This window comes from Zosterops lateralis (genome assembly GCF_965231275.1).
Source record: "Zosterops lateralis genome assembly, chromosome: 17".
Classification (NCBI taxonomy): domain Eukaryota; kingdom Metazoa; phylum Chordata; class Aves; order Passeriformes; family Zosteropidae; genus Zosterops; species Zosterops lateralis.
This window is the reverse complement of record NC_139777.1, coordinates 2401443-2427998: the sequence shown is the minus strand read 5'-3', so window position 1 is coordinate 2427998 and position 26556 is coordinate 2401443. Positions and strand designations below refer to the sequence as shown.

General features: G+C 41.9%; 4 protein-coding genes across 6 annotated transcripts; 3 read left to right on the top strand and 1 right to left on the bottom strand.

The window, feature by feature from the left end:
- The first annotated feature begins 419 nt into the window (after positions 1–419).
- Positions 420–8563, top strand: DDX55 (DEAD-box helicase 55). Its single transcript, XM_083873902.1, has 14 exons — positions 420–528; positions 1367–1417; positions 1505–1591; positions 2142–2233; positions 2334–2396; positions 2995–3144; positions 3777–3966; positions 4118–4200; positions 4639–4770; positions 5651–5743; positions 6345–6459; positions 7155–7323; positions 7695–7987; positions 8261–8563. Exons 1-14 carry the CDS (start codon positions 421–423, stop codon positions 8423–8425), a joined length of 1791 nt encoding a protein of 596 aa, XP_083730028.1. The 5' UTR covers position 420; the 3' UTR covers positions 8426–8563.
- Positions 8564–8669: 106 nt separating this feature from the next.
- On the bottom strand, positions 8670–12249 carry EIF2B1 (eukaryotic translation initiation factor 2B subunit alpha). The gene is made up of 9 exons (XM_083873906.1): positions 12203–12249; positions 11997–12098; positions 11768–11904; positions 11548–11664; positions 11241–11353; positions 10562–10630; positions 9804–9879; positions 9482–9607; positions 8670–9066 (listed from the first exon to the last, which is right to left on the bottom strand). The coding sequence occupies exons 1-9, from the start codon at positions 12213–12215 to the stop codon at positions 8911–8913; spliced, it is 909 nt and encodes a 302-aa protein (XP_083730032.1). The 5' UTR covers positions 12216–12249; the 3' UTR covers positions 8670–8910.
- Positions 12250–12340: 91 nt separating this feature from the next.
- Positions 12341–17424, top strand: GTF2H3 (general transcription factor IIH subunit 3). 3 transcript variants are annotated; one of them, XM_083873904.1, is made up of 13 exons: positions 12341–12429; positions 12592–12671; positions 13127–13233; positions 13793–13956; positions 14215–14277; positions 14499–14528; positions 14986–15014; positions 15099–15173; positions 15361–15414; positions 15639–15707; positions 15834–15969; positions 16054–16090; positions 16178–17424. In XM_083873904.1, exons 1-13 carry the CDS (start codon positions 12420–12422, stop codon positions 16245–16247), a joined length of 924 nt encoding a protein of 307 aa, XP_083730030.1. In that variant the 5' UTR covers positions 12341–12419; the 3' UTR covers positions 16248–17424. The 3 variants fall into 3 exon arrangements, with proteins under 3 accessions (XP_083730030.1, XP_083730029.1, XP_083730031.1); XM_083873903.1 differs by having other exon boundaries at positions 13124–13233; XM_083873905.1 differs by lacking the exons at positions 12341–12429; positions 12592–12671 and adding an exon at positions 12813–12826.
- An 887-nt stretch (positions 17425–18311) lies between these two features.
- On the top strand, positions 18312–26247 carry TCTN2 (tectonic family member 2). Its single transcript, XM_083874108.1, has 18 exons — positions 18312–18540; positions 19230–19343; positions 19639–19712; positions 19835–20030; positions 20243–20343; positions 20591–20787; positions 21018–21141; positions 21634–21769; positions 22375–22440; positions 22818–22946; positions 23073–23150; positions 23457–23537; positions 23816–23927; positions 24306–24409; positions 24742–24892; positions 25507–25632; positions 25716–25804; positions 26012–26247. The coding sequence occupies exons 1-18, from the start codon at positions 18456–18458 to the stop codon at positions 26116–26118; spliced, it is 2070 nt and encodes a 689-aa protein (XP_083730234.1). The 5' UTR covers positions 18312–18455; the 3' UTR covers positions 26119–26247.
- The last annotated feature ends 309 nt before the right edge of the window (positions 26248–26556 follow it).

The following is a 26556-nucleotide window of genomic DNA, read 5'->3' as shown; positions in this document are numbered from 1 at the left end:
GCCTGAGGTGGTTATGGATTCTCTCCTCCTGTGGAGACATTCCAAACCCACCTGGAATTGTTCCAGGGCTCAGATTGGATGACTCCAGAATTTTCTTGTGGTTCTGTAATTCCTTGTTTGCTCAGAATATCATCAATTTATCCAGAGTCTATCCTGCTTTGGGGGCCAGTAGAATAAATATCAGCTAACTGATATTTAGGTTCTGGCTACTCGGGTGGCACAGCGCTGCCGTAAGACCAGCAGAAGTACCCACTGCGATAGGCAGCTCCTCATAAAAATAGGAAATTTTTGCTAAATCCAAAGGACAATCCTGGCGGAACTGATGTGCGGCGGAACGGGAGATGCCGCGGTGCGTGTTTCCGCAGAGCGCCCCAGCCCCGGGCCGGGGGAGCGGCGGGGCGGTGACACCGGCGGGCCAAGATGGAGGCGGTGACTGAGGGCGGCTGGGGCTCGCTGCCGGTGCCGCTCAGCCCGGGCGTGCTGCGGGCGCTGCGGGAGCTCCGCTTCCACCAAATGACCCCGGTGCAGGTGCGGGGAAGTCGGGGAAGGGGAGGCCGGGCTGAGGGAGGAGGGCGCGGGCGGTGTCGGGGCCGGTGGCGGTCGCAGCGATCACCGGGTGCTGCAGCAGCGGGAGGAGCCTCATCCGTGGCTTTCCCGCCGCCTTTCCTTGAGTGATGTTCACAGCGAGCTCTGAATGAAGCACTGATTTAGAAGAATTAAAGACTTTAGTTAAAATAAATATCGCTGAAGTAAGGGAGCTAAAGCATCCCTTTTGTTAACAGAAGCCAGACTGAAGGATCTGATAAATCAGGGAAGCTGTCAAACTAGGCTTTTGCATCCTGAATGATCAATAGACCCCATGAATACAATACAATCATAAATCAAACAGTCCTGGAAAAAACAGGATTCAGCTGTCACTAACACTAAAGGTTAAAAAGTCAAAGGGAGGAAGACCCATCTTACTTCATCATTTTGGGACCCCACCCTATAAAAAAAACCACTGACCCATTTTAAAGAACAAACTACGCATGCTTGATGGCGTTTTGGGCTAATTACCATACAAAGTGAGGAATGGGATGTACCAGAGTTATGAATATGCATTTGTGTTTTGGGTATTCAATACTCCTGTACATAAAAGACCCTGTGATCATCTGTAAATTGTGGTGTGTATTTGGGAGTGGTCGTAATAAACATACACTTTCTAACTTTAAACTGTTAGAGAGTCTTTGTCCGTCATAGTTGGATATTGGTATTAGATCAATATCCATAATTTTTTAATAAATCACGATGTCTCGGGGGAGTTTCACCTCGCTGAGATTTCTCCCTGCTTCACTTTCTCAATGTGCTGCTTCTCTTTTTTTATCAGTCCGCGACCATCCCGCTCTTCATGAGTAACAAAGATGTGGCTGCAGAGGCGGTGAGTGATTTTCCTTCCTCCAGCTCAGTGTTTTCCAGGCTTCTTTCTGGAGCTGAGGGAGGATTTACACTGTTTCCACTCTCACAGGTCACAGGCAGTGGGAAAACCTTGGCATTTGTCATTCCCATACTGGAAATTCTTCTCAGACGGGAAGAAAAATTAAAGAAAAAGCAGGTGAGATTAAAATATTCAGTGCTGAGTGTATTTTTGTGATGTGCCAGGAAGATTTGAGAACTTCAAGGGAAGTATCCATGAGGAGAATTGCCTGCACACAGAGTGACTGTGTGCTCAGCTCTTGGATGTAACAGCAACAATAAACTGTTTAAAACTTGGAAATAAAATTGAGGGGCTCTAATTGCACTTAGATACAAATGACATGGTCAGAACAGGCTTCTGAACTGTTAGAAAAATGTCCCAAAATATGGAATACACTGATACAAGTGAGATTTGAAAGCTTTTTATTATCCATTGACCTTGAATACATTTTAGTGTGTAGGGAACTTCACTGTCATTTGCTGTTAAATGTCATTATTGGATGCTGCTCTTGATATAAAGTCTTTCATAGACATTTTTGGATGTTTTTTACACTTTATTGTGTCTCTGTGGAAATGTATTGTCTGAAACCAGTCTCTAAATCATGGCTCATACTCCCTTAGCCTGAAAGGGAAGATTCTGCCCAAATCTTTCTTTTTTCTCCCCATAAATTCCTGTTTTTCCCGTGCAGGTTGGGGCTATAATTATCACACCAACGAGGGAATTGGCCATTCAAATTGATGAGGTGTTGTCCCATTTCACAAAACACTTCCCCATGTTCAGGTGGGTGAAATTCATCATTTCCATGAGCACAGTTCCCCCTGTCACTGGTGAACCAGCAAAACTTAAACATGACCCAAATCTTTCTGTTTTATTGCTTTAGTCAGATTCTTTTAATTGGTGGAAGGAACCCCATGGAAGATGTTGAGAAGTTTAAGGAGCATGGGTGAGTTGTTTTTCAGTGTCTCAGGGCTGTGGTTTTCTCCCTGTCAGGGGTTTCAGCCCAGAGCTGTGGCCCTGCTGCAATGGGATGGTGCTGGCAGAATCTTTTGGGGTGAGCTGGGGAATTGTGGGGTCTGCCCCTGGAGTGAGGAGAGGCTCTTATGTGCCATCAGCACCATTTATCTGCTGTTTGGCTGAAGAACAGAGCTGAAAAGTGCCTTCAGTGAATATTTCACTTCTCCTTGCTCATTAATTTCCTGAAATTGGTGAGTGCTGATACTGATGGTGGAGTTTTGAAGGAATCCTGTTTGCCAATGGCTTTTGCATGGATATACCAAATATTTCCTGTAGCTGACAGTTGCTTTCCATACTTGCTTTCCATACTTTCTAGTCTAAATTGTTTTTGCCACAGAGGATGTCCTTTCACCTGGGCATTTCCCCCCATCCCATCCATCTGACAAGCACAGAAATATGGATGCAGTTAAAGATGACAGAATGAAACTGGTTAATGCAGAATGCAGGGCTGTGCTAACAGCATCAGGAGTTCTCCCAGATTCCTTACCCTGCAGTGAAGGAATTGCTCTGTGTGTTTGCACCAACAGAGGGAACATCATCGTGGCCACCCCGGGCCGCCTGGAGGATCTGTTCAGGAGAAAAGCAGATGGGCTGGACCTGGCAACCTGTGTCAAGGCTCTGGAGGTGCTGGTGCTGGATGAGGCAGACAGACTCCTAGACATGGGATTTGAAGCAAGGTGTGGAAATTATAGATTCTGGTGGTTCTTCTGGAGTTACTTAAGTAGGTTGGGGTGTGATGGATGTGGATGAGTGTGGCCTGCAGTGGCCTCCAAAGTGGGATTTGTTCTGTTTTGTTCTTCCATCTTTGCTCTGTAACTGCACAAAGCTGTTGCTAAGGGAGAGGAGAATCAGATGTGGATGAATACAGAGTTTCCTTTGTTGAGATGTGTGCTAGCATATCTCTGTTAATGCTTGGTTAAATACCATTATTCCCACACCAGAACGGCTTCAAACACTTTAACCAATAAGCTTTGATCTCTCTTTTCTCTTTCTCTCAGAGTTAAAATAATTATTTCAGTAGGAGTTTGACATGTGATAACAAAACCTATTTTGCTTGTAAACTCCTACTTCCAACCTCTTCCTAAGGGAAGCCTTGGGAGAGTCACATTTTCCATGGGACAGCCACATTTTCCATGGGACAGCCACATTTTCCATGGGACAATCACATTTTCCATGGGACAGCCACATTTTCCATGGGACAGCCACTTTTTCCATGGGACAATCACATTTTCCGTGGGTCAGTCACATTTTCCATGGGACAGCCACATTTTCCATGGGACAATCACATTTTCCGTGTGCTTCCTTGCAGCCTGAATGCCATCCTGGAGTTTCTGCCCAAGCAGAGGAGGACAGGTCTGTTCTCAGCCACGCAGACCCAGGAGGTGGAGAACCTGGTGAGGGCAGGGCTGCGGAACCCCGTGCGCATCTCGGTCAAGGAGAAGGGAGTGGCAGCCACCAACACCCAGAAAACCCCAACACGCCTGGAGAACTATTACATGGTGTGAGCCTGGGCTCTGGCAGAGCTTCCTCTTCCCTCTCCTCTTTTCCTGGTTCTATCAGTAAGATTTTAAGTCTTGGCACACTTAGAATCGTATTTACAGAGGAGGAAAAGTGCATTTTCTTATGTTTTTCTTTTGGTTTTTTTTTTAGATCTGCAAGGCAGATGAAAAATTTAACCAGTTGGTGCATTTTCTTCGGCGGCACAAACAGGAAAAACATCTGGTCTTTTTCAGGTAATTCTGTTTGTGTTTTGTTGTGAGAACATTTTGGTGTTTAATTACTTCAGTTTGGTGTTTAATTACTTCAGTTCCAAAACTGTGCCCTTTGTTGCAAAGGACACAATTATTTTCAAAGTGGTTAATTTTGAGAGCTGCTTCTTTTTTAGAATATGGTGCCTAAAAAGAGATTAATCATTGCTTCATGTCAGGATTATGTCATTAAGCAAAACAGATATTTTAGGCATTTTTAAAGTAAGACATTATAGATGGTTATATGTTAATTATTAAAATTATGTGCAATTTTATTTTAAATAAAACTTGAAATAAAAATAGGGTATAGTTAATTTTAGACAAAAATAAGGGTATATTTTTGAAAGAGCTTGGGAAATTCTAGCTTGACCGCCTAAACCTGATTAAAAAGGCAGCATAACCTTTTGCTCTTTATCACAACAGCACATGTGCCTGTGTGGAATACTATGGGAAGGCTCTGGAATCCTTAATTAAACAGGTGAAAATAATGAGCATCCACGGGAAAATGAAGCACAAGAGGAACAAGATTTTCACGGAGTTTCGGAAGCTCCCAGGGTAAGGAGGTGGGAACAGTGAAAAGGCAAAAGAGTGAGGGGGAGGTGGTTTTGTCTGACTGTTCCTCTGCTACTGAGTGGGAAAGGATGGCTCAGGATGCTCCAGGGTGGCTCTGAGTGAATTGATAATATCACAAATTGTGCTGACGTACCCAAAGTACCCAAAGTATCACCACAAACCAAGGGAAAATGTGACTGGAGCATCTCCACCCTAATTTAGATAATCCACGTGGCAGCACAGGAGGTGAGCACACTGCACTTGCTACAATCACACATTATTAGCTCTGATATTTAAATAAACTGGTAGCAAAAATAAGCTCTTCCTGATTAGCAACCAGAATATTTCTTTATTAGTGTATGAACAAGAACATGGTAACACATTGCTGTAACCTACCCACAGGGAAATGTTCTTTGGCAGCTTTGCAGGATGCTGTTAAACTCTTGCCTCATCAACTGTCATTTTTTTTAATTGCATGGGACCTGAGTTTTAGCTTTTTATATTATGAGAAAAATAATTACCAGCAGATTGTAAGAACAGCTGGTGAAAAGAACAGCATGGCAGTTTTGCTAAAATTGTCACTCAAGTCTTAAGTCTTTTATTTAAATGTTTATTATAATACATTCAACTGTGGTGGTTGCAGTGCTGGTTTAAAATTTGGAATTCGTAATAGGCAATTGATTTGTCTTAGAAATGTAATATAAATCACAATAATTTTCATAATGTTGTATAGAATCTTAGTTGGTGAAAGCTGCAATTACCTTATATTTTGTCTCTTAAAAAACCCCGAATGTTTTAAAATGTGAAGGTGCAGAACACACAGCTGTGAGGAGGCTCTTCCCAAATGACAGGTTAATGAAAATATACTTTTTCTTCCTCCTAGGGGCATTTTGGTGTGCACAGATGTGATGGCCCGTGGCATTGACATTCCAGAGGTGCACTGGGTGTTGCAGTACGACCCACCCAGCAGTGCCAGGTACAACTTCACATCCTGAGATCATTTTTCTCCCTGTGTGCTCTTGTTACTGTGCTGTGCAGGTATCAGTTAGGAACAAAAAACTGCACAAAATGCATTTAATCACTTCCTGGAGGTCAATCTGAGAGAACACACAAAGCAATGCAGGAGCAAGGGAGGCTGAAACTGGAGTTTTTGTTGTCACTGCTGTGAATTGAAATGACTTTGTGGTGTGTATATGTGTCGGTCAGGTGGGTGATTCTTACTCTGGGGTAAGGCTTTGAGTGAGAATTTCAGGGAAAGTGAGAGGAGACACTGGGGTGAAGGAGAGCAGAGATGAGAGCAGGGACAGAGCTCCTCAAGGAGTGGTTCATTGAAAGCTCACAGGAAAGGAGCTGTTCCATGGATTTTAACTTTTGCTGTCATAATTCTTCCTACAACTTGCTCAAACTTCACTCCCTAAACAGACAACCTTTGTCTTAGCCTAACAATTGAGTGGGATTGCCACACCTCTCCTGTGTTACACTTTGCTAATTCCTGTTGGTTTAGTAGTGTTTTCCATCCCACAAGGTTTGCCCAATGCCCCCAAATCAAACTAAACTCTCCTGCTGGGTCGTTTCAGTGCCTTCGTGCATCGCTGCGGTCGCACGGCGCGGATCGGCAACGTGGGCAGTGCTCTGGTGTTTCTGCTTCCCATGGAAGAATCCTACATTAACTTCCTCTCCATCAACCAAAAGGTGAGTAGGATTTTATTCTACCCTAAAGCAGGGAAGAGCAAGGGGCACAGACTTACTGATAGGAGCTTTGAAACCAGAATTTGTAGAGCTTGGGGTTGTACACGTGGGTAATGTTTTAGCAGAGGTGCAGAATTAAAAGGCAAGAGCTGCTTATTAATCACCAAATGCAGTTGGAACAGGATTCCTCCAGTGTTACCTACTGGGTTGGTAGAAGGAACATGTGATGCAATGAGTAAGGAAAGGCATTTTGTTCCTAAGAGTGTAAATTGAGCATTTGCAGGAGGGCAGTGCTGGCTTATGGTCCTGCCCCAGCTCTGCCACCAGCAGCTCACACCCTGCAGCCTCTCTGCTCTTTACTTATAACTCCTGCAATCCCCCATGCCTGCTCCTGCATTTGTGGGATTAATTGTGTGAATTCTCTGGACTCCTCCTAATGTGACCAGAGGCTGATGAAGCAAGAGATGAAGGTGCTGCCTCTGTGGAGCTGCAGTGTCAGAACTCCCCTGCTGGGCCAGGAGCTGCTGTGTGGGGCTGATGGTCAGTTCATGTGTTGGAGTGACCAAAGGGAAAGGGGCTCAAAGCTGACTGGGGATTAACTGGGCAAGAAGTGTGTGGTGTTTGAGGTTTCACAGTGCATTTCACATCATTTGCTTGAACTTTTCCTTTGGTTTTGTTATTTATTTTGTGGTTCCCAGTGTCCCATGCAGGAAATGAAACCACAGACAAATGTGTTGGATCTTCTCCCCAAGCTGAAGTCCATGGCTCTAGCTGACAGGGCAGTGTTTGAGAAAGGGATGAAAGCCTTTGTGTCTTATGTCCAGGCTTATGCCAAACATGAATGTAATCTCATCTTCAGGATCAAAGGTAATTCCCAGCAGGGGAATTCTTACCGGTACCTCTCACTGTTTTTTCTCAGATAACAAAAGCAACAGTGGTGTTGTCTACGAGCTTCAGTTTCTGATTTTTGATCTCACATTCACTTCCTGCACCATCAGATTTTGACAAACCTCTTTTTTTCTTTCAAGCATCTTGTTTCAAGAAACAACGTTTAAATATGGAGCTTGACCAAACTGATAAAAGCACAAATAAAAATGACGTCGTACTATTGCTAATATTAAAGTATAGAGTGCAAACAATACCTTAAAATAATGTTGACTTTTTTTTTTTCTTTCTTTCTCAGTTAAATTAACTTTTTATCCAGCAGGAAACTGACTTTATAATCTTTATTTCAACAGATCTGGATTTTGCCAGTCTTGCCAGAGGTTTTGCATTGTTAAAAATGCCAAAGATGCCTGAACTAAGAGGAAAATGTTTTCCAGACTTTACTCCAGTCACTGTCAATACAGACTCCATTTCATATAAGGATAAAAACAGAGAAAAGCAGAGACAAAAGAAATTAGAAGAACAAAGGAAAGAAAGAGAAGAAAACCAAGGGAAAAAGAAATTTGTAAAGAACAAAGCATGGTCAAAGCAGAAAGCCAAGAGGGAGAAGAAAAAGAAAGTAACAGCTAAGAGGAAGCGTGAAGAGGTAACTGTGTCCATTCCCTTAAACTGCAAATGATTACTGTAGTCTTTGGCAGAGAGCCCTGGGATTTTAGTCTGGTGGAACTGATGGTTGTAAAATAACTTTTTAGGATTTGGACAAGCAAAGCTTAAAAAAATTATAGAGGTTTTTAAAGCTAAATACTGAAACAACTTCTCAGCACTGATGCTGGTCAGTAATAGGATTTTTTGTGTTCAACTGTATAGAATGAAAACCTTTCGGTTTTGTGTTTAATTTGTTGTTTTCAACTTCCAACAGGGCTCTGATATTGAAGATGAGGATATGGAAGAGTTGCTGAATGACACAAGACTCTTGAAAAGATTAAAAAAGGGAAAAATTAGTGAAGAAGAGTTTGAGAAGAAACTAACAGGGAACCAAAGGCTCAAAGCAGAAACTGTTGAGGACATGGACTCTGAAGGCTGACAGTTACTCTGACCATATTTTTACATTAAAACACTGCTTATTTCAATAAAACTGGATTTCTATAAAATGATACAGGGAACAGAGCTCATCTAATTTCTTCACAGAAGACCTGGCATCCCTGAAGACACAGAGCCTGCAGTTGTTGAGGACAAAGCTAAAAAGCGTGGCAGGAGCTGCAGGTTTCCATCAGCAGCCTTGTGTATGTTTTAATTCTGGTTTTCTCAAGACCACACCTCAGAATGAGTCTGGATACACCATAAGGGATTTTATTTTACAGTATCAAAATACTCAAACCCTCTTTGAAATAATTTAGTTGCAGCCTTTAGAAGCTGTAATAACTTTGGGTATTTTTTTCAATAGTGGTCCATAATTATGTTAATCCTTCTAATGGCATTTCCTTGCCATGTTCATGTACCATCCTCCAAGTTCTTAGAACAAGAACTGATAGTTCTGCAGATGACAGATCCTGTGCAGGAGTCTCTGAGTTACAGGTAGAGTTTAATGAGTTCATCACTGACAGCTGAAGGAGTCAGCACACCCAGGTCTGTGAAGAGCAGTGTGATCAGTGATGGGGAGGTGTAGTCAATCCAGGGGTGCTCCTCTGTTAGATTCTGACTCGTTTTCAGAGTGTCTGCTTTGTACTAGAAGAAAACAGAGACCATTAATTACTACACAACTGCAGTTTAAATCCTCTTCTGGGCAAGAGCAGCGCTCCAGCCTCAAGCAGATGTTTGTGGTGTAACTGAAGGAAGTCAAGTGCACAGAGTGGTGCCACCTTGGTCTCAGCTCTTTTATCTTGTGTAAAAAGCACGATTTGTAGTTCTGGAGTTTATTGGTTTAACTGTTTCTCACCCTCAGCTGCTCCTGTGCCTTAAAGGAACTGCTTTAGGAACAGAGTGTCAATATAAATTATGTCTTGACTGTACCATGGAGCAACCCCATAACACCCCACAGCAGAGAGATCCAGATAATCAGAGATGCTTCAAAGACAATTTTTCACTGACACACCAGTGTGTGCACCTCAGCTGGGTGAGATGGAAGTTGAGTTTCTCTTACCTTAAACCTGTCGGGGACATCCTGCTGATTGAGAGGGAAGAGTCTTACAAACTTGAAACTTTCTGCTACCACATAAAATGGTTTATTCTGGGCTTTGGCACACACAGCAATTTGATTGGTGCCAATCTGTGGGGACAGATGGAAGACAACGTTGCAGACTCAGTGCTTGCCTGACAATACTGCCCAGATTCCAGCAATTAACAGACATTTACTAGGTAAAATCCAAATGGATGAGACTTTTCAAAAAAGCTTTAAATGCTTCAAAGAAATCAAACTTTAGGAGTCCAGAGTTTAGAGAATAATGTAAGAAACTCACAATTACCTTGTTGATAATGCCTCCACTTTCAACTACACCTTCAGCACCAACCAAAACCAGGTCCACTTTCTCCATAATGTAGCTGTTAAAAGGGGAGAAAAAAAAATCCAGGCCTTAGTGGGTAATAGGACAAATGACTTGCTGAACAGAAGAGAAGTAATTCAAACAATCTTTCAATTTTCTGCACTAGTTTCATCCATCTCTTGTAAGCCCACATGCTGTTACACACCCTTGGAGTGCAGGAATATTAAGTAGCCATATCTTCCCCAGCCACAGCTGATCCTGGCAACTGTGTAAATGCTGGAAGAAGCTGAACTCTGACTTGGAATGTTCAGATTTATTGTAATTGTTTCTTTTCTCATATATTGAACTCATGTACTAAGCAGTGGTAATTTAGCAAATGCCTTAAGAAACCACAAAATGACAACACTTAAGAAAATTAGGAAAAAAAAGTGGCCTTTTTGTTTAGCACCTCAATTCTTTTTTACATATCCCTACAAGTTCTTAGGTCTGGGTCCTTTCTTTCATTCCAACATGCAAAATCAAATGCTTGTGTTGTAGCTGACACATTCTAATTGTGCTCCTGAAGCTGCACCTCGTTTGGCCTGTTGGGTGACTATGACAAACTAACTAATATCCCTGGAGTCTGAACAAGCTCCTTACATCTAAGTGGGGTGTTGTTTTGTTTTTTGTTTTTTTTTTTTTTGTCCTACTGTCAAAATAATTTTTTGATGAAAAATATTAAAATTTATGATCAGACTCACCCAACTGCAGCATCTAGAATCACAGTCACAGGGATGTTCAGCTTCCTCAGGGCTTTTGCCATTTTTTGCCTATTAAAGAGAACATTTGGACCTTAAATTTTTAAAGACAATGATAGGAAAGCAGTGTCTGAAAGACTGAAGCCTGTGACTGCCCCCCATTTCCCTGCTGGTAGAAAAAAAATCAGTTATTGTACAGAAATGGAAGGAATTGTTATGTGTTGTTAGTGACACGTATCACCCAGGGTTTACTCCTTCACTTACACAACAATATCTGCTCTGAAGGAATTATTTAGCATTTTTAAATGACATTGTTAGCTGTATATTTTACTTTGCTATGGTTAGCATAATACTGATTATTTTAGCCTAATTCTTAAAGAAACAATTATAAAACAGTTGTCTCCTGTCTTCTAAGGGAAAAGGTTGCCTGGCATTGACCAAAAGTTTGTGAACTTTTGAGGAAAACCTAGATAACACTAATTAGAATATCAAGTATGGAAAGTTAATTACCAATATATTTTAGATTTTTTTTAATCTGTCCAGAATAATGTGACATGAGTGTCACTTGCCATTTAAAATGCTCCAACAAAGCCTAGCAGCTTTTCTTAGAGCAGGACAAGCTGGATAATAGCTGTAACTTACCCTGTTAACCAAGATAAAAACCAAATGAATGAATACTCACCCTGCTCCATCAGGCTGCGATTCAGTAACATAAACACTGAATCTCTTCTTGGCCTCCACAGCTGCTTCCAACACCCTGAGGACCACCCTGGAGTAGGCGTGTGTCAGGATTCGCTGCCAGGACAAAAGAAATTCACACATTCCTTTTGCTGAGCCTTGAGAAATCTTTATTTTTAAGAGTGTCATGGCTTGCTGTGCAGAACAACATTGTGCAGAAACCCCTATCAGAGTCCTCTCCCCTCCTGTTCCTCCCTCACTGTCACCAACAGCAAAACCCAGCAAGAGAGATCCTCTCCCTGCCTACTCACAGCTCCGTCTCTGACGAAAGGGTGACACAGCTTGGCGATTTTATTCCTCGAGAGAGACACTTTGGCCAGGAAGATCTCCCCGCGCTCGATCATGATCTCCTTGCACTTGGAGTAGTCCTGGGAAAGAGCGGGAGGGGCGGTGAGCGGCCGGGGGCTCCAGCTCCAGCTCCAGCAGCAGCAGCAGCAGCAGCAGCGGCGGGGCAGAGCGGGCAGCCCTTACCGAATACTCCAGCGAGGTGAGGCTGATGAAGCGCAGGAAGAGCTCCCCGCCGGAGGACACGGCCACCGAGGAGTCCACCCGCGACAGGGTGTCGATGGCGTCCCGCAGGCTGTTCCGCAGGCCCTGGATGGTTTCCCCTGGGGAGAGGCAGAGATGTGCGGTCAGACGCCTCGCCCTGGGGACAGCCGGGGCTCAGCTCGACCCCCGCCCTGGGGACAGCCAGACCCACCTCGGTCCTGCTTGAGGAACCCCAGCAGCGCTCGGATGGCGGCCACGGCCGAGGAGACATCGGGGTCGTCCCTTAGCTGCGCCCTGAACGTCTCGATCAAGTCTGAAAATAAACGTGGAGAGTCAGGCCCTGCTTTACTCTGCCCGGCTCTCCCGGGGCTGCCCCAGGCCCCCGTTACCGTCCGTGCCCACGGCCTCCCCCGTTACCGTCCGTGCTCATCGCCGCTGCCGCTCCGCCCGGGGCGTGCCCGGATGGGGAGAGCCGGGCCCGGGGAGTGGAGATGGGGCCGGCCGGGGCGTGCCCGGATGGGGAGAGCCGGGCCCGGGGAGTGGAGATAGGGCCGGCCGGGGCGTGCCCGGATGAGGAAAGCGGGGCTCGGGCGTCATCCACGGGCGCCGGAGCTGCTGCTGCCCGGCCGGAGCGATGAGCGCGGGTCAGCGGGGCCGGGATACCCCGGGGGGGATCCGGAGGGGTTTGGGGGTGCCCCGGCGGGGATCGGGGTCCCTGTGGGGAGGAGGAGGCCATGGACGGGCCCCAGGGGATTTACCCCTCTGCCCCGGGCCCGGGGTGACGCTGCCGTGCGGTCCCTTTGCAGATGATGAGCTGAGCCTGCTGATCGTCGTGCTCGACACCAACCCGATCTGGTGGGGGAAGAGGGCGCTGGGAGAGGCTGAGGTACGGCCTGGGGGCGCTGGGAGAGGCTGAGGTACGGCCTGGGGGCGCTGGGAGAGGCTGAGGTACGGCCTGGGGGCGCTGGGAGAGGCTGAGGTACGGCCTGAGGGCGCTGGGAGAGGCTGAGGTACGGCCTGGGGGCGCTGGGAGAGGCTGAGGTACGGCCTGGGGGCGCTGGGGCTGCTGATGGCCATTGCTGGGGGAAATTGTGTCGTTTTCATTGACTTCTGAGCTGTGCTAATATTGTCTGCTAAAGCAGGTATAATGGGTATCGTAATACCTTTTGAAATAGCTGTGCAGCGTTCTGTATTCATTAGAGCTTTTTAAACAGCAAAAACTCTTTCTGCATCTTCAAATTCAAGGTTTTTTTTTTTAACTGCAGTCACTTCACAGATTTCTTCTGAATTGCTTCTCTGTATGTGTTATTGTGCTACAGCTTTATTTTTTTTTCCCAGCAGTTCACCCTGTCGAAATGCATCGATGCCGTGATGGTGCTGGGGAACTCTCACCTGCTCATGAATCGCACCAACAAACTGGCTGTGATAGCAAGTCACACTCAGGAAAGGTACAGCTGCTTCTCAACAGTGTAAAGGTTTTGAGTATCCTCTATCTGTCTCCTGGTTTTCTTGTTTGATGGCAAGAAACCAAGCTAAAAATGTGTAATATATCGTTGTCTTAAAAAAAGAAATTAGCTGAAATTATATAGGAAAGAATCTTAATGACAAAAATACTTAGAAAATCTTAAGCAACAAAAATACTTAGAAGACAGAAGGAGGTTTAAATAGACTTAAAAATACTCAGAGAGAGAATGGTAGATACATGAGGAGTAGAACAATGCTAGTGGCAGAAGAAGGTCCCTCTTTATGGGATATTTTTCTGCCCAGGAATTTGTGAGTCTCAGGATCTACCCCCAAAGAATCTCTTGCCAGATTTCTTAAGAGATGTCTCAAAAGAGAGCTGAATGTGGGTTTTGCTCCAGTTTAAGTTGAAGGTCTTATGTCATCTCTTTAATGCCTAAAGTATTAAAAGCATTTAAAATTAAACTTCAGACTATTGTTATCTGCAGCTAATTAATTTATAGCATGTTTTTGTTACATGAATACTTTGTTTTTCCTCTGTTGCAGCCGTTTCCTGTACCCTGGGAAGCGTTGGGCAGCTGCAGATCCCTTTGGAGAGGGAGGCCCTTCCATGGAATCCAATTGCTCCGGCAGCAAGGATGGAAAATATGAATTATTAACAGCAATAAACGATGCAATTGCAGAAGAGATTAAAGACCTCATGACAAAGAGTAAGGAGAAGAAAATTCTAGGCTTAATAGGCAAAATTGCAAAACATCTGGACTGTCAAGGAGTTGCAGAAATGTCCTCTGTTTTTATCATATGAATTTTAATATACCCAAAGTAGTTGAGTTTATTGTGCTTGACACTTAGGCCTCTGTATTGTTATTATTTTCCAAAGATAAAAATGTGTGGTATTTTGTATTGTTCGGTTCAGTAGCTGTTTTTATATATAAAAGTAACTTTTTGCACTTTTTCTTGTATTGCAGCTGACATGAAGGGCCAGCAAACAGAAACCCTGTTAGCAGGATCACTTGCTAAAGCACTTTGTTGTATCCTTTTGGTCACAGAATCTTCAAAGCCTTTATGTGTTCTTTAGAGTCTTTCTTATAATACTAACTTTTACTGTTCTTGTTTTGTTCTAATACTTAAAACTGAAACATTTCCCTGATGACTGTGGCTTGTGTGTTGGCCAAGATGGTGAATGTGTGGTGTGGATCATGGAATTATTTCCAAGAATGGAATATAGATTTCCTTAATGCCAGCTGTGTAGACATCAACAAGATGGGCAAAGACCTAAAAGGTAACACCTCTTTCCCTGTTTTCAACGTTGAGTAAATACTTTAACCTGAATAACAAGTATAAATGCACATGGACACACAAACAAATATTCATGTTTGGACACATCCCCATTTCAAAAATTGGCAGTAATAGGTAGAGGTTTATTTTGATCATTTGAAGTTGCCTAATTTAAAAAAAAAAAACGTTAAAGGACTTGATCAATAATCCACGTGCTTAAGGAGATTTTCTGTTGTGTGCAGATAAAACTGTAACTGGAATTTCCTTGGAATAACTGGAGAGTTGAGAGGAATTAGTTCATAGATAGTTGCCACTGAGACTGGAAATAATTTTATGTAGATATTTAATCTGACCTGTTAGAGCTAACATCCAGTATATTCTGGATGATGTCAGATGCTACAGAATTAAGGGGGTGATACAAACAAGGTGCTGATGAATTTCTCTTTCTTTTTAATACTTAGCCAATCAAGAAATCAAATCAAGGATTCTGGTAAGATCTTCTGCTGTCACAGTTTTCTTTTAATCTTGGAATCTGGTGATATATGTAGGCTAACAAGTCTGAGTGTTTATTTAGGTCATAAAAGCTGCAGAAGACAGCGCATTGCAATACATGAATTTCATGAACGTGATCTTCGCAGCACAGAAACAGGTAAACCTGGCCTTTTTACCATTTATGTTATCTTTTATTTCTCTGCAAAGATAACACAAATGATAATTTCTGTCATGATTACATAATTTGTAGTGCACTTATTGTGGAAACAAGTCATGACAGTAACACTGACAGGGCTGTGTGGGTGCTGGCTAAATTTGTTTTTTGTGCATTTCATGTCTTGCAGAGTATTTTGATTGATGCCTGTGTCTTGGACTCTGATTCGGGCCTTCTACAACAGGTACAGACTTGCTGTTCTTATTTGCCATTTGTATTAACTCATAAATACTTGATGTTAGACAGTTCAACATGTTTTTCAGCTCTTTCCTTGAATCAAGAGTGGGTGTGGAAATATGTTCAGTGGATCTGACAGTTCTGATGTGCAGACCTTGTGCAGTACATGGATATTTAGTTGCCTTGTTAATGTCATCAAACAACAATCTGATCATTGTCTCTGCTTTGCAGGCCTGTGACATTACAGGTGGCATATATCTGAAAGTGCCCCACATGCCATCCCTTCTGCAGTATTTGTTGGTAAGTCACTTAAAAATGCTTCAGTGTTTTTCGTGTGTCAGATATGAGATATTAGTCACTTCACTGATGAGATAATACAGAGTACCAACCCAATTCACAAAATACTCCTCCTCTCTATCCATGCAGTGGGTTTTTCTCCCTGATCAAGAGCAGAGATCACAGCTCGTCCTTCCACCTCCTGTTCATGTTGACTACAGAGCTGCCTGCTTCTGTCACCGGAACCTCATTGAAATTGGCTACGTGTGCTCTGTGTGCTTGTCAAGTAAGTTTATGAATATCTAACAGTCTGATTTCTTACATTCCAATGACCTGTTTTAGTGAAAGACAATTCTTTGATTTTTTTCAGTATTCTGCAACTTCAGTCCCATCTGCAGTACCTGCGAGTAAGTGTTTATTCTTTGTATTTCAGGGGTGGGTGTGGGAGTATGTTCAGTGTGTCTGACAGTTGCTGTTCCATATTTTTTTTCCAGGACTGCTTTCAAAATATCATTGCCACCTGTCATGAAAGCAAAGAAGAAGAAATTAAAGGTAGCTGCATAGCAACATTATGTAAATACATCATTACCTCCTCCAGTAATTCCATGAAATGGAACCTACTTGAGAAACTGGTGGCACTTTTTCTTGGATGTGAAAGAGAACTGTGTGCAGTGCTATTACTTGTTTCTTAGGGGATAAATATTTAAAATGTATGTCTTCTATGCAGCCTGTTAAGTAACAAATCACTGTATTACCGTGTAATCTGTGCTGTTTTAAATACTAATTATTAACTGTAAGAGGAACCAGAAGTTACATCCTGGTAAAGGGACACAGCCTGGGAATTGGAGGGTGTTCTGGCCACTCCAAAGTTTCACACCTCCAGGTTATTTTCAAAGTCAAGAAAGCTTTGATTCTTTCTATGTGTTGGGGTAAAGTTAAAATTGACCATTTCAAGTGTGTAGGATCAGAATGGTAGTGCTGTGTTGTTCAGGGACTTCAGCTACTTACTAGCAATATGAGCCATCATTTTCAAGATGGTTTTTGTGAGCCACTTGGAAAAAAAAAAAGGTGCTAATTGCCCTGAATTGTGCACTCACATATTGCTGTGACTGTACTGTCCTCGTGGTATTTCTTTCTCAATTTGATCTCTCTTCATTTGTGAAAGGAAAAGGCCTCCCTTTGTTTAAAATAACATCATAACTGGTTAGTCTTCAAGGTTTTATTTTGAAACTGGAGAGCAAGAAATGTAGTTGTAATATGATAACAGGCACAGCTTATTTTTAGTATGTGGGTTTCCATCTGATGTGATGAGAATAAAAACTTTTGGATTAGTGTCTTTTATGTCAGGAAGGACTGCAGTGTACTTCTGAATGTGTCTTTCACTTAAAGAAACAAACATACCACCTTCTAAAGAGTACTATATAATTTAGTAGTTCAACCTTTCCCCTGAAAGGAATACAGAGGAATTTTTTTTCCACGTAGAAAACGAGTTATTTTTTCCTTCCCCATGTGTAAACAGGAATTTGTCAGGTGTTGATGTTCACATCAGGTTTTGTCACTGTAACAGCTGCAGTGCCAGTTTTTTTCTGGGCTTGCCAACATAACAAGGCAAGCTTTTATTTTTTTGTTGTTGAAAAAAGCCATTTTGTGTGAAGGCTGTATTTATAATTTACATTGTATAAAACTTTTGTAATAAAGACTGTCTCTTTTTCAAATGTGGTCAGATGTTGCTTTGATAGTTAAAGGTGAACTAGATGATTTTCTTAGAGTTTTGTTGTTTGAGTCCCTTGGTGTGATGTGACTGACAATGGGTGAGAGAGGACAGGTCCAGGTGGAATCAGGGAAGATGCTGGACAGATCTGTTTGGGATTGTCACTGAAAACCAGAAAATAAAACTCTCTTAACCAGTTTGTAAGCTTAGAAAATCAACATTGCTTTATTCATTGAGGTAGATGGGAACTGCTCTGTAAAATATACATCAGTTATGAAAATGTAGCTATTTATACATTCTAGCAAACAAAGGGATTAGTGTTTATTTGCTGCAAGTTACATACTTCTTATTAATTAGTACTCTAATGCTTATTGGTTAATGATTCTCTTGCTTCTCATTCTAATTAGTTCACATACTCAGTTTCTCTCCTTTTGGGTTGGAGGTTTCTTGAGTCACTGATCTCCTACCAGAACTACCTTTTACCTGCTCGGATCTGATTTCAGCACAATTACTGAGCTGGTTTTATTAAGCTTCTTCCTTAACTTGGAAGTCCAGCCAGATGTCCTCGTGGTCCATAAATTCTGCATTCCTTCATGTTCATAATTGATACTACCTCCCTCTTCCCAAACCATGCCGACACCCTCCCCTGGGTCTGAGGGCCCTAAACTTACTTACTTACTTTATTTATTCTCACACACTTTATTTATTTATTTATTTACTTATTTATTCTCACACACTTAGAGCTTGTTTGTTAGCGTTGTTAGCTTCGTTCATTCTCACACACTTTATTTATTTATTTATTTATTTATTTATTCTCACACACTTAGAGCTTGTTTGTTAGCGTTGTTAGCTTTGTTCGTTGTGCCCAGGGCTCTTTCTTCCCGCCCTTCTTCCCGTGAGGCGAATTCCCGCCCTCTTTCCCGTGAGGCGAATTCCCGCCCTCCTTCCCGTGAGGCGAATTCCCGCCCTCCCCGTTGCCATGGCGCCGCTTCCCGCCCTCCCTGTTGCCATGGCGCCGCGCTGGCGCTGCAAGATGGCGGCCGAGGGGCCGCCGTAGAGCGATGGGGGTTGTTGTCTTCGGGGCGCTGCTGCTGCTGCTGCTGCTGCGGGCGGCTCCCTGCCCCGGGCAGGCGGCCGGGGACATCGGTGGGTCAGGGCGTGAGCGGCCTCCGGGGGGCGAGGGACGGGCAGGGATGTGGGGAGGGATGGCCGGGTGGGCGTGAGGGGAGGCGGCGCAGACCCTGAGGGTTGTTCTCCAAAGTTCGGGCTTGGGCGCCCTTCCCAAACCCCAGCGTGGAGTTTCTGCCGCTGCTCAGCACAAAGGGAGCAGTTTATTGTCGGACCTTTCAACATTAGCAAAATCTATAACGAAATATCCAGAAAAACTCCCAACTGCGAACTCTAAACTTGACACTTCAGCATTCCCATTCCGCAGGCCATTCCCGCAGTTCCTGGATCGCAGGTAGCGGGACATCCCTGGCACAATTCATGGCCCCCAAAAATTAAAAAGCGTAAGCTCAAGTCAGCAAGAAATGGTAAATATGGTGTTGCCTGAGCTGTGTAGTATCTGCGTGGGCTGGAAGTGCTATAATGTTATTTTACTGCCTGTTTACTGGGCATCTTCACACATGTAAACTTGTGGCATAAAAAGCTACACTCACTCCTCCAGCACTTGGTAATAAGGGAAATACAACCCTGTACTAGGCATTATATGATATTTTTCTTCTGTTTGTGACGATTTAAGAGTGTAAAAATATACCCCAAGCACAAAATCTGTATGTCTGTTGTCTGTGTTACCTTTTTCAATCAACTTGTTTCTTTCTCTTTTGTTTTAGTCTTTCAGCCTTCGTTTATTCATATGTCAGGGCCCAGAGTCAATTCATTTTTTCTTGGCAGTTCTTCAGGAGTTAATTTTTCTATATTTTTAAGTCCTGGAGATGCAGAGACAGGTAAGAACACTTCAACCCCCTTTCCCCACGTAAATAAATACGTTTGCATTGTTCATATTTTTTTGACACAAAAATTACTAGAGAAATGGTAATGCATGTCATTTAGTGTCTTAATAGTTACAGAAACAGGAATTTCAGACATTCCTGTGATTAACCCCCTGGTTCTGAGTTGGTTCTGTGTCCCCTGGGCCTGAGACTGTGCCTGAAGGTACAAGAGGAGTTTAAATGTACTTCTCATTTCCCAGTCTTTTCTAAATGACAGTTGAATATCTTTATAATTTTTATTTTATTATAGGAAAATTGCAACTTGCAAATTGCAGTGGAAGTAAAAGAGCTGGAGATTGGAATTTGGACGTAACTCCTGGTGTGGTATGTAAAATACTGATTTTTCTATTATTCCACTTTTCTCTCAGAAGCTGATGAATGGTATAGACAGGAGCAATTTAACACAAGCCACCAGAGCTGTCAAACTTTATTTTGTGTTTTTCCAGGACACTTCCAAGGTGAGTGTCAGCCTCGCCAGAACTCTGGAGCTGTGTTTGCCCAATGGCACCGAGTGCTGCCCCTCACCTCTGTGCAGGGTGGAAACACTCCAGGTTTTGGCTTGCCGTGGTTCAGTGGTGCTGGCACAGCTCCTGATTCAAGCTGAAATATTTGCCAACTCTTCCTTTGCAGGAAATGTGTCAGGTAAGTGCTAAAGGAAAAATGGCATTTTGGCTGTTCTTTTTTCTTTCTGTGTGGAAAAATCGGGATTTGGGCAGCAATGAGAGATACTGAGCAAACAGTGGAATTTAAACATGATATCTCCATCATTTAACAGAATAAACTGCTGTGTGCATGGTCTTTTTATTTGGATTTCAGTCCACTAAATCTGATTTTCTCTTCTGCTTCTGTTACAGAAAATGCAACCATCATCCCAAACCAGGCATTTAAGCCCTTGGGCTCTTGTCCTTGTAACTTAACAGCTGGAGCTTGTGATGTTCGTTGTTGCTGTGATCTGGTACTTATTTCTTGTTAAAATTTGATTAAATGTTTTCAAACTTTCTAGACTTTCTTATCTGTGGGGAGAGAGAAGTACTGGATGCTTCAGACTACATGGGCCAGAGGGAGTGTTTGAATATTCCAGTATTTCTAAAAGTAAATATGTTCTCTCTACAAAGTTGCTTGATTTACCTGTAAGTTTGGCTTTATATTGCCAAAGGTATTGCAATCCCCTTGTTAAAGGTGACCACACTTTTCCCTTTCAGGAGTGTTCACCAGACTTGCAGCAGTTATTCCGTGGATCATGTTTCACTGGAGTGTTTGGTGGGGATGTAAACCCACCTTATGATCAGCTGTGCTCTTCCCAGTCGATGGAATACACCCCTGAGTGGTTTCCCTTCCTTTGTGTACAGTCCTCTCTAGACAACACACCATTTCTTGGCTATTTTTATCATGGCTCTATGTAAGTCTTAAATAAAATTATTTTCTCATTGCAGTCATTATGCAACCAAAAATAGAACCTGTCCTTATAATGGAAGTTACTTTGAAATTAGGGTTTTAGGATGTAAACTTTAATTGCAAGTGGAGAAATATCATTGGTAGTTTATAAGAACAGGGGACATGAAAGAAAACTGTAATTATTTGTGTGAGGTAAAGAGTAAAGCATTGTTTAATTTTTAAACTTGTTTGCAGTTCTACACCCAAAGTTCCTTCGTTTAAGATCCCTCTACAAACTTCTCCTGAGAAACCTTTCACTGGTTACAGAGAAGGAGATCCAATTATAACGGAAGAAGATGAATATTTTACTGTTCCCCAGGTAATCACTTGGTGCTTATGAGCTTTTGATTCCTCTTGGTTTGTTTGGAACTCCCTGCATCACACTCCTTACGGCTTTGCATCCAATTTCAGCAACTTGATGTTGGGAAGTGGTGAGGTGTATTAGCCACTAAAAACCCCTCAACCAAACAACCAACCAAAAAAACCCCAAACAAACCCACAAAGTCATTATTAAAAGTAAATATTATCCTTCCTCATCCCTGCAACAGGTAATGCATTTTGGAGACACTTGTTGGTTATAATTATTTTCACAAATGAAGATGAAGTCAGGGTATACATTGAAACTACTTTTAAAACTGTGCATTGATAATGTTAACCTCTGAGTTAACACCAGAGGCTGAGGTGTTTCTATAACATCAGACAGCTTGCTTGTCAAAGTGTTATGTGTGGCTGTAGTGCACACGTGGGGGATTTTACTAACAAATAATCTTTAAATGAAAAGCAAACCCTTATTTCTGTGAACCACCCCCAGCGATCCATGGCTGGCCAGTGTGTCAGGAACGCTCCCGTGGCGTATCTCCATGACTTTGATGTCAAGTGCCTGACCAGTTTGGAGTCTTACAAGGAAGGCCTGCCCCACGACGTGAGGATAAACAGTGGCACTGCAGGTAGGCTGCAGAAATCCAAGCAGGAATGTGTTTTATGCTTCTCAGAGCTGCTGGAACAGAACAAACCCAAGGGCTGGTGGTACAGTAATATAACATCTGTGTTGTCTTGCGGCTGTAGTTCAGCATTTGGGGATGTTCTGCTCCTGTTCCTCATGACCTTCTAGCAAGTGTCCCACTGTTTTCCAATATTTAGGAAGTAAGAAATAATGGGATGGGCCTTTGTTTCCCATTTACCTGTCCTGGTGACTCATTTTCAGACTGTTGCAGAGCCCTTTTTCTGTCAGGAGGGTGCAGCATCAGCTTTTTAGAGTTAGTGAGAAGTGATAACTCTGCATTACAAAGGCCTGTACTTATGAAGAGTCATTCTGGAGTTTCAGATAATGTGATTGCCAGCATAAACATTTTATTTTATGCTCCATAATTGTCTAATTTTGTTAGTCTATATTACCTCTGTAAAGATAATTAGCTGTGCTTTCAAACCACATAAACAGCCTGGGTCTTTACCAAAACTAATTTTCTAAATCATTTCCTACTCAGTTTTCATAACAACAAGGATTGCACCTTGGATGTGAAAACAGAAGTCTTTTTTTGTTTTTTGTTCTCAGACTTCATCCAACAAAATGTTGTCTACAGAGCCATCACTGACAGGGGCAAATTCATCACTGAAAGTGGTAGGTCTCTTCCATTTAAATCATGTTTCTTACTTAACTTGGATTGTACATGAAATAGATTATTTTGATGTCTAAAATGTTTAGCTGCTGCAATTCTTAGGAGGAATTTTGTATGTTATCTAAGACTGAAAAAGTAAACTGGCTTCCATCTACTCCAGTTCATCATAGTTGGTCAGGAAATCAGGTTCCTTACTGTGCTTACATGGGGGATTGCACCATTGCACATTGAAACAGTAAAATAAATTCTTAAAAAGATGAATGTTGTAATTTCCAGAATTTTGCCAAGATTTTAATGTGTTCTTTCTCAGCTACAGTAGCAGAACTTTCTAATTAGAATGCTTTTAATAATGACCTTTTCTCTTTTTCCCTTCTGCCAGAAAACCTTCTTGCTGCTGAGGTTCTGTGTCAAAATGTAACTTTTGCAGAACATTATAAATTCATTTGGAAAGACAAGAACATTGAGCAAGTAAATGTCACTGTCTTCCATGGAAGCTTATGTGATGGAGGTACCATGACATTCCTTTTATGATTTTTGATTTATTTATTTGTGTTCTGTATGGAAATTCTGTGATAGAATCTCAGAATTTTGCTAATTTACTTATTTAAAAGTCATATTTTTTTTCTTTCACCAGAAATCCTGACACAGAGATTCACAGTTGAATTTCTAAGTTTAAACAGTACTAATGGAGAGGAACTGTTTGAGAGTCCAGGTATTAATACTTTATTTTGCCTGTTAAAAGTAAAAAAAAAATTGTACTGTACAGATTCTTACCAGTGATTATATTTTATATTTCTTTTGTACTTCTTTATGTTGCCTTCACCTTCCTGCCTTACTGCCCTGCTAATGGGAGTGAGTGGTTCTTAGGCTTTTGTTCCAGAGATATTGATTATTTAAACTGAGGCCATTCCCACTGTAATGGAAATGTCTTGTCATTAACTTCAAGATTGATGACATTTCAAACAATGCTAATGCTTATAGATTCTACAGTGTTCTTAATTTACTCTTCTCTGTTTAGGGTATCAAGTTGGAAAACCAGTGAGAGCTGCAAATCTGAATGCTTCTGACCCTCTTGGAAGCCTAAACATTTGGCAGCCAGGTATTGGCTTGTGAGGTTGCAACTTCAGTTGTAGTTCATGCTAAAATGTTGGAGCTTTATTTGATTTTTAAAAACATATTTTAGTTAAAAAAACTCTGCCAGATTTTGCTTTTCTTTCCCAAACTTTCAAAAGTCAGTGAGAAAACTTTTAATGCTTTGGAAAATTGAATGGACCTGTATCTGTTTTTGAATTCTACCATGCTGAGTTTGCATTCTAATGTTTTGCACAAAATTGAAAGCTAGAGATCCAAAGTAAGTAAGATGTTTTCATTTCACAGCTGGCAGAGGTTTATGTGCATCAGCAACTTACAGACCAGTTCTATTTGGAGTAGACTCATATTCTGGGTGCATCCTAGAAGTTGATATTAATGAAGATTGCAGCCTTTTAAGGTGAGCTACACAAGCTGAATTGTTTATCTCTGCTTCATCCCTCTTGTTGATTGTTTTGTGACTGTCTACAAGTGCCTCCCATCAGCACTGGTACATTCTTTTCAAATATTCATGTGTGTGTTTCAGCTTTTTGTGGTTAATAGTCTCACTTCTGTTTTTGATGGGAAATCATAATAATGGTTTCACTCTTTACTCAAATGGGAATTGTGTTGGCTGCAATACTTTGCCATTTCTTCCCTTCAATAGTTCAAGTTTATTTTTGTTGTGTGATAACATCTTTCAGATGAAACCGACCTTAGGATACAGTAATATTGCAACCCAGAGTGGTAAGACAGTAGAGATTTACATTGTGTGTGATGTTACATTCTTACTTTGCAGAGGAAATGTGACTGAGAAACTGAATGCATTAATACAAGCTACTCACATTGGAAAGAGGGACAATTCCAGTCACAGTGATCTAAATGACTGGGTGGAAATTATTCGTAAGTGAGGCTTGTGTTGTTCTTTGTAGTCTAAATATGCCCATAAAGTCAATAAAGCATGTCAAAATAAATCCAAATTGTAATTTCAGGCACATAATTCAGTATGTCTGTGGATACTGCATTTTTTACTGCCAGCCTGTACACTTAACATGACTTGGTGTTAAAAATTAACACCTTAAATTACTCCTTAGGTGTTTTTTATAGAGAGAAACTTTTTTAATGTGTTCCTGTGTGTTACCAGCATTTCACTGGGCTATGATAATAACCTAATTATGGAATATATAGTGTTTTCCACAATATTTACATTTAAATCCCTCCATTCTCCTTCATAGGTCTTGATCCATTTAGTTCTAATGTGAGCACTGGAGGCTTAAAAGGCATTTGTCCAGATATTCCTGCAAACCTGAATATTCACATAGTCTTTACTAAATTGGGAGCAGTGCAAGGGATTCCCCAGCAGCAGATTCTTGCTGTGCAGATCAGGTAAAGTGTGTTGTATCTCTGGCTATCTGACAAATAAATGCTTCATTTTGAGCCTAACATATCCCAAATTAATTTTACAAACAAAAAGGGTGGGTTTCGATGCTGTTTTTTTACATGCCTTTCACTTTGCAACCCCAAATTCCTTTGATCACAACCAAGTTAGCCTTTCTCCCACTGAAATGAAAATGAAAGAAAAAAAATCAATGATTAAAAGCAGATAATCTTTATACTTCACTGAAATATTAAATAAAACATCAGATGCTGCCAGCAGCAAGCATACACAGGGCATCCCATCAAGATTGTCCTGTGTTCTGGCTCACCCCATTGCAGAGCTCTCGGGAGCTGTGCTAAATGCTTTATTCTTTCCTGAAACAGGGAATTTTCACTCTGCAAACACTCCTCCCTCCATTAAGTCAATCTCTATCAAATAATTAGCATTCTGTTCTGTTTTACCTGATTTCCAGGCTGTGCAAGTTCTCCCCTTGTACAATGCGGAAAATCGGGGGATTATCAACTTCACAATAAATACTGTGTGTTTTGTCCTTTCCTGCTTGTGTTTAGGGTCTAAACTTCCATTCCCAGCCCTCAAGCAATACTTGTGCTTTTTCTTACAGTTACTCAACAGTCTTATGGCAGTTCCAGTGTGGGCTTGGCTGCAAAAACACCCTCAGCTTCCTTCCCATCACAGCTTCTGTTCAGTTCATTGAAGTCCCAGCTCAGCCACCCCTTCCAGTGACCAGGTAATTTTGGTAAAAACATTGATAACCTCTCATTATGTTCAGCAGATGTGAATTGCATTGACCAAAAGGTTCCTTTTTTCCAGGTATCAGAAGCTTTATGCAGAGTTTGACTGCAATCGAAATGAGGTGTGCTGGCCACAACTCCTTTATCCACTGACACGTTTTTACACAGGTAAAATTATAAACAATTGTTTATAAACAAATTATAAACATGCCACAAAGCATGAAAGGCCGTATTTCTTCGAAACATAATTAGATGTGGGGAGTTTAGTCTGAAAGAATGCTTTTGCATACACTTTAATCTGTATCTTTGGGTTGTGTAAATTGAAATTTAGCTCTCACACACTTACACTTTTTGTTTTGTTTTGTTTTTTTCCAGGAGAACCATATTCCCAGAGTCTTGCTAAAGGCCTCTTTCTGGCATTTCTTGTTTCACTTGCAGCAATTATGAGCAACCCTTGGTTTTCTAAATTATGGAACAGATAGGTCAAAATTATGGAGAAACATTCTTAGGTTTTGTAAACAATTTGTGTAAACATTTAAAGACACATAAAATCAGTACTTCTACAGCATACAGAAAATGGCTGTTAAAACAAAAAGCAATAAATTATTTTTAAGCTCTAGACTCTGTGTTTGGAGTAGCAAAGTGCAGAGTTGACTTCAAGAAGGTGGTGAGTCCAGCCGAGAGGCTGCAGCAGGGTTGGGATTGTCATCCATGGAGAGGACTGTTGTCCTCTCAAGCTGGTTCTCCTCTCCTGGAGTACAAACTCCTCTTGACAGTAAATCCCTTGTGCCCACCTATTTTTGGAGCAGTGGGCAGACTTCTCACCCTTCTGAGAAGTCACAGCCCTCCAGCTGTTCTCACGTCTTAATGTGAAATTCCCTTTTCCAGTTAATGCTTTGCATTGGCAACCTGCTGTGTCT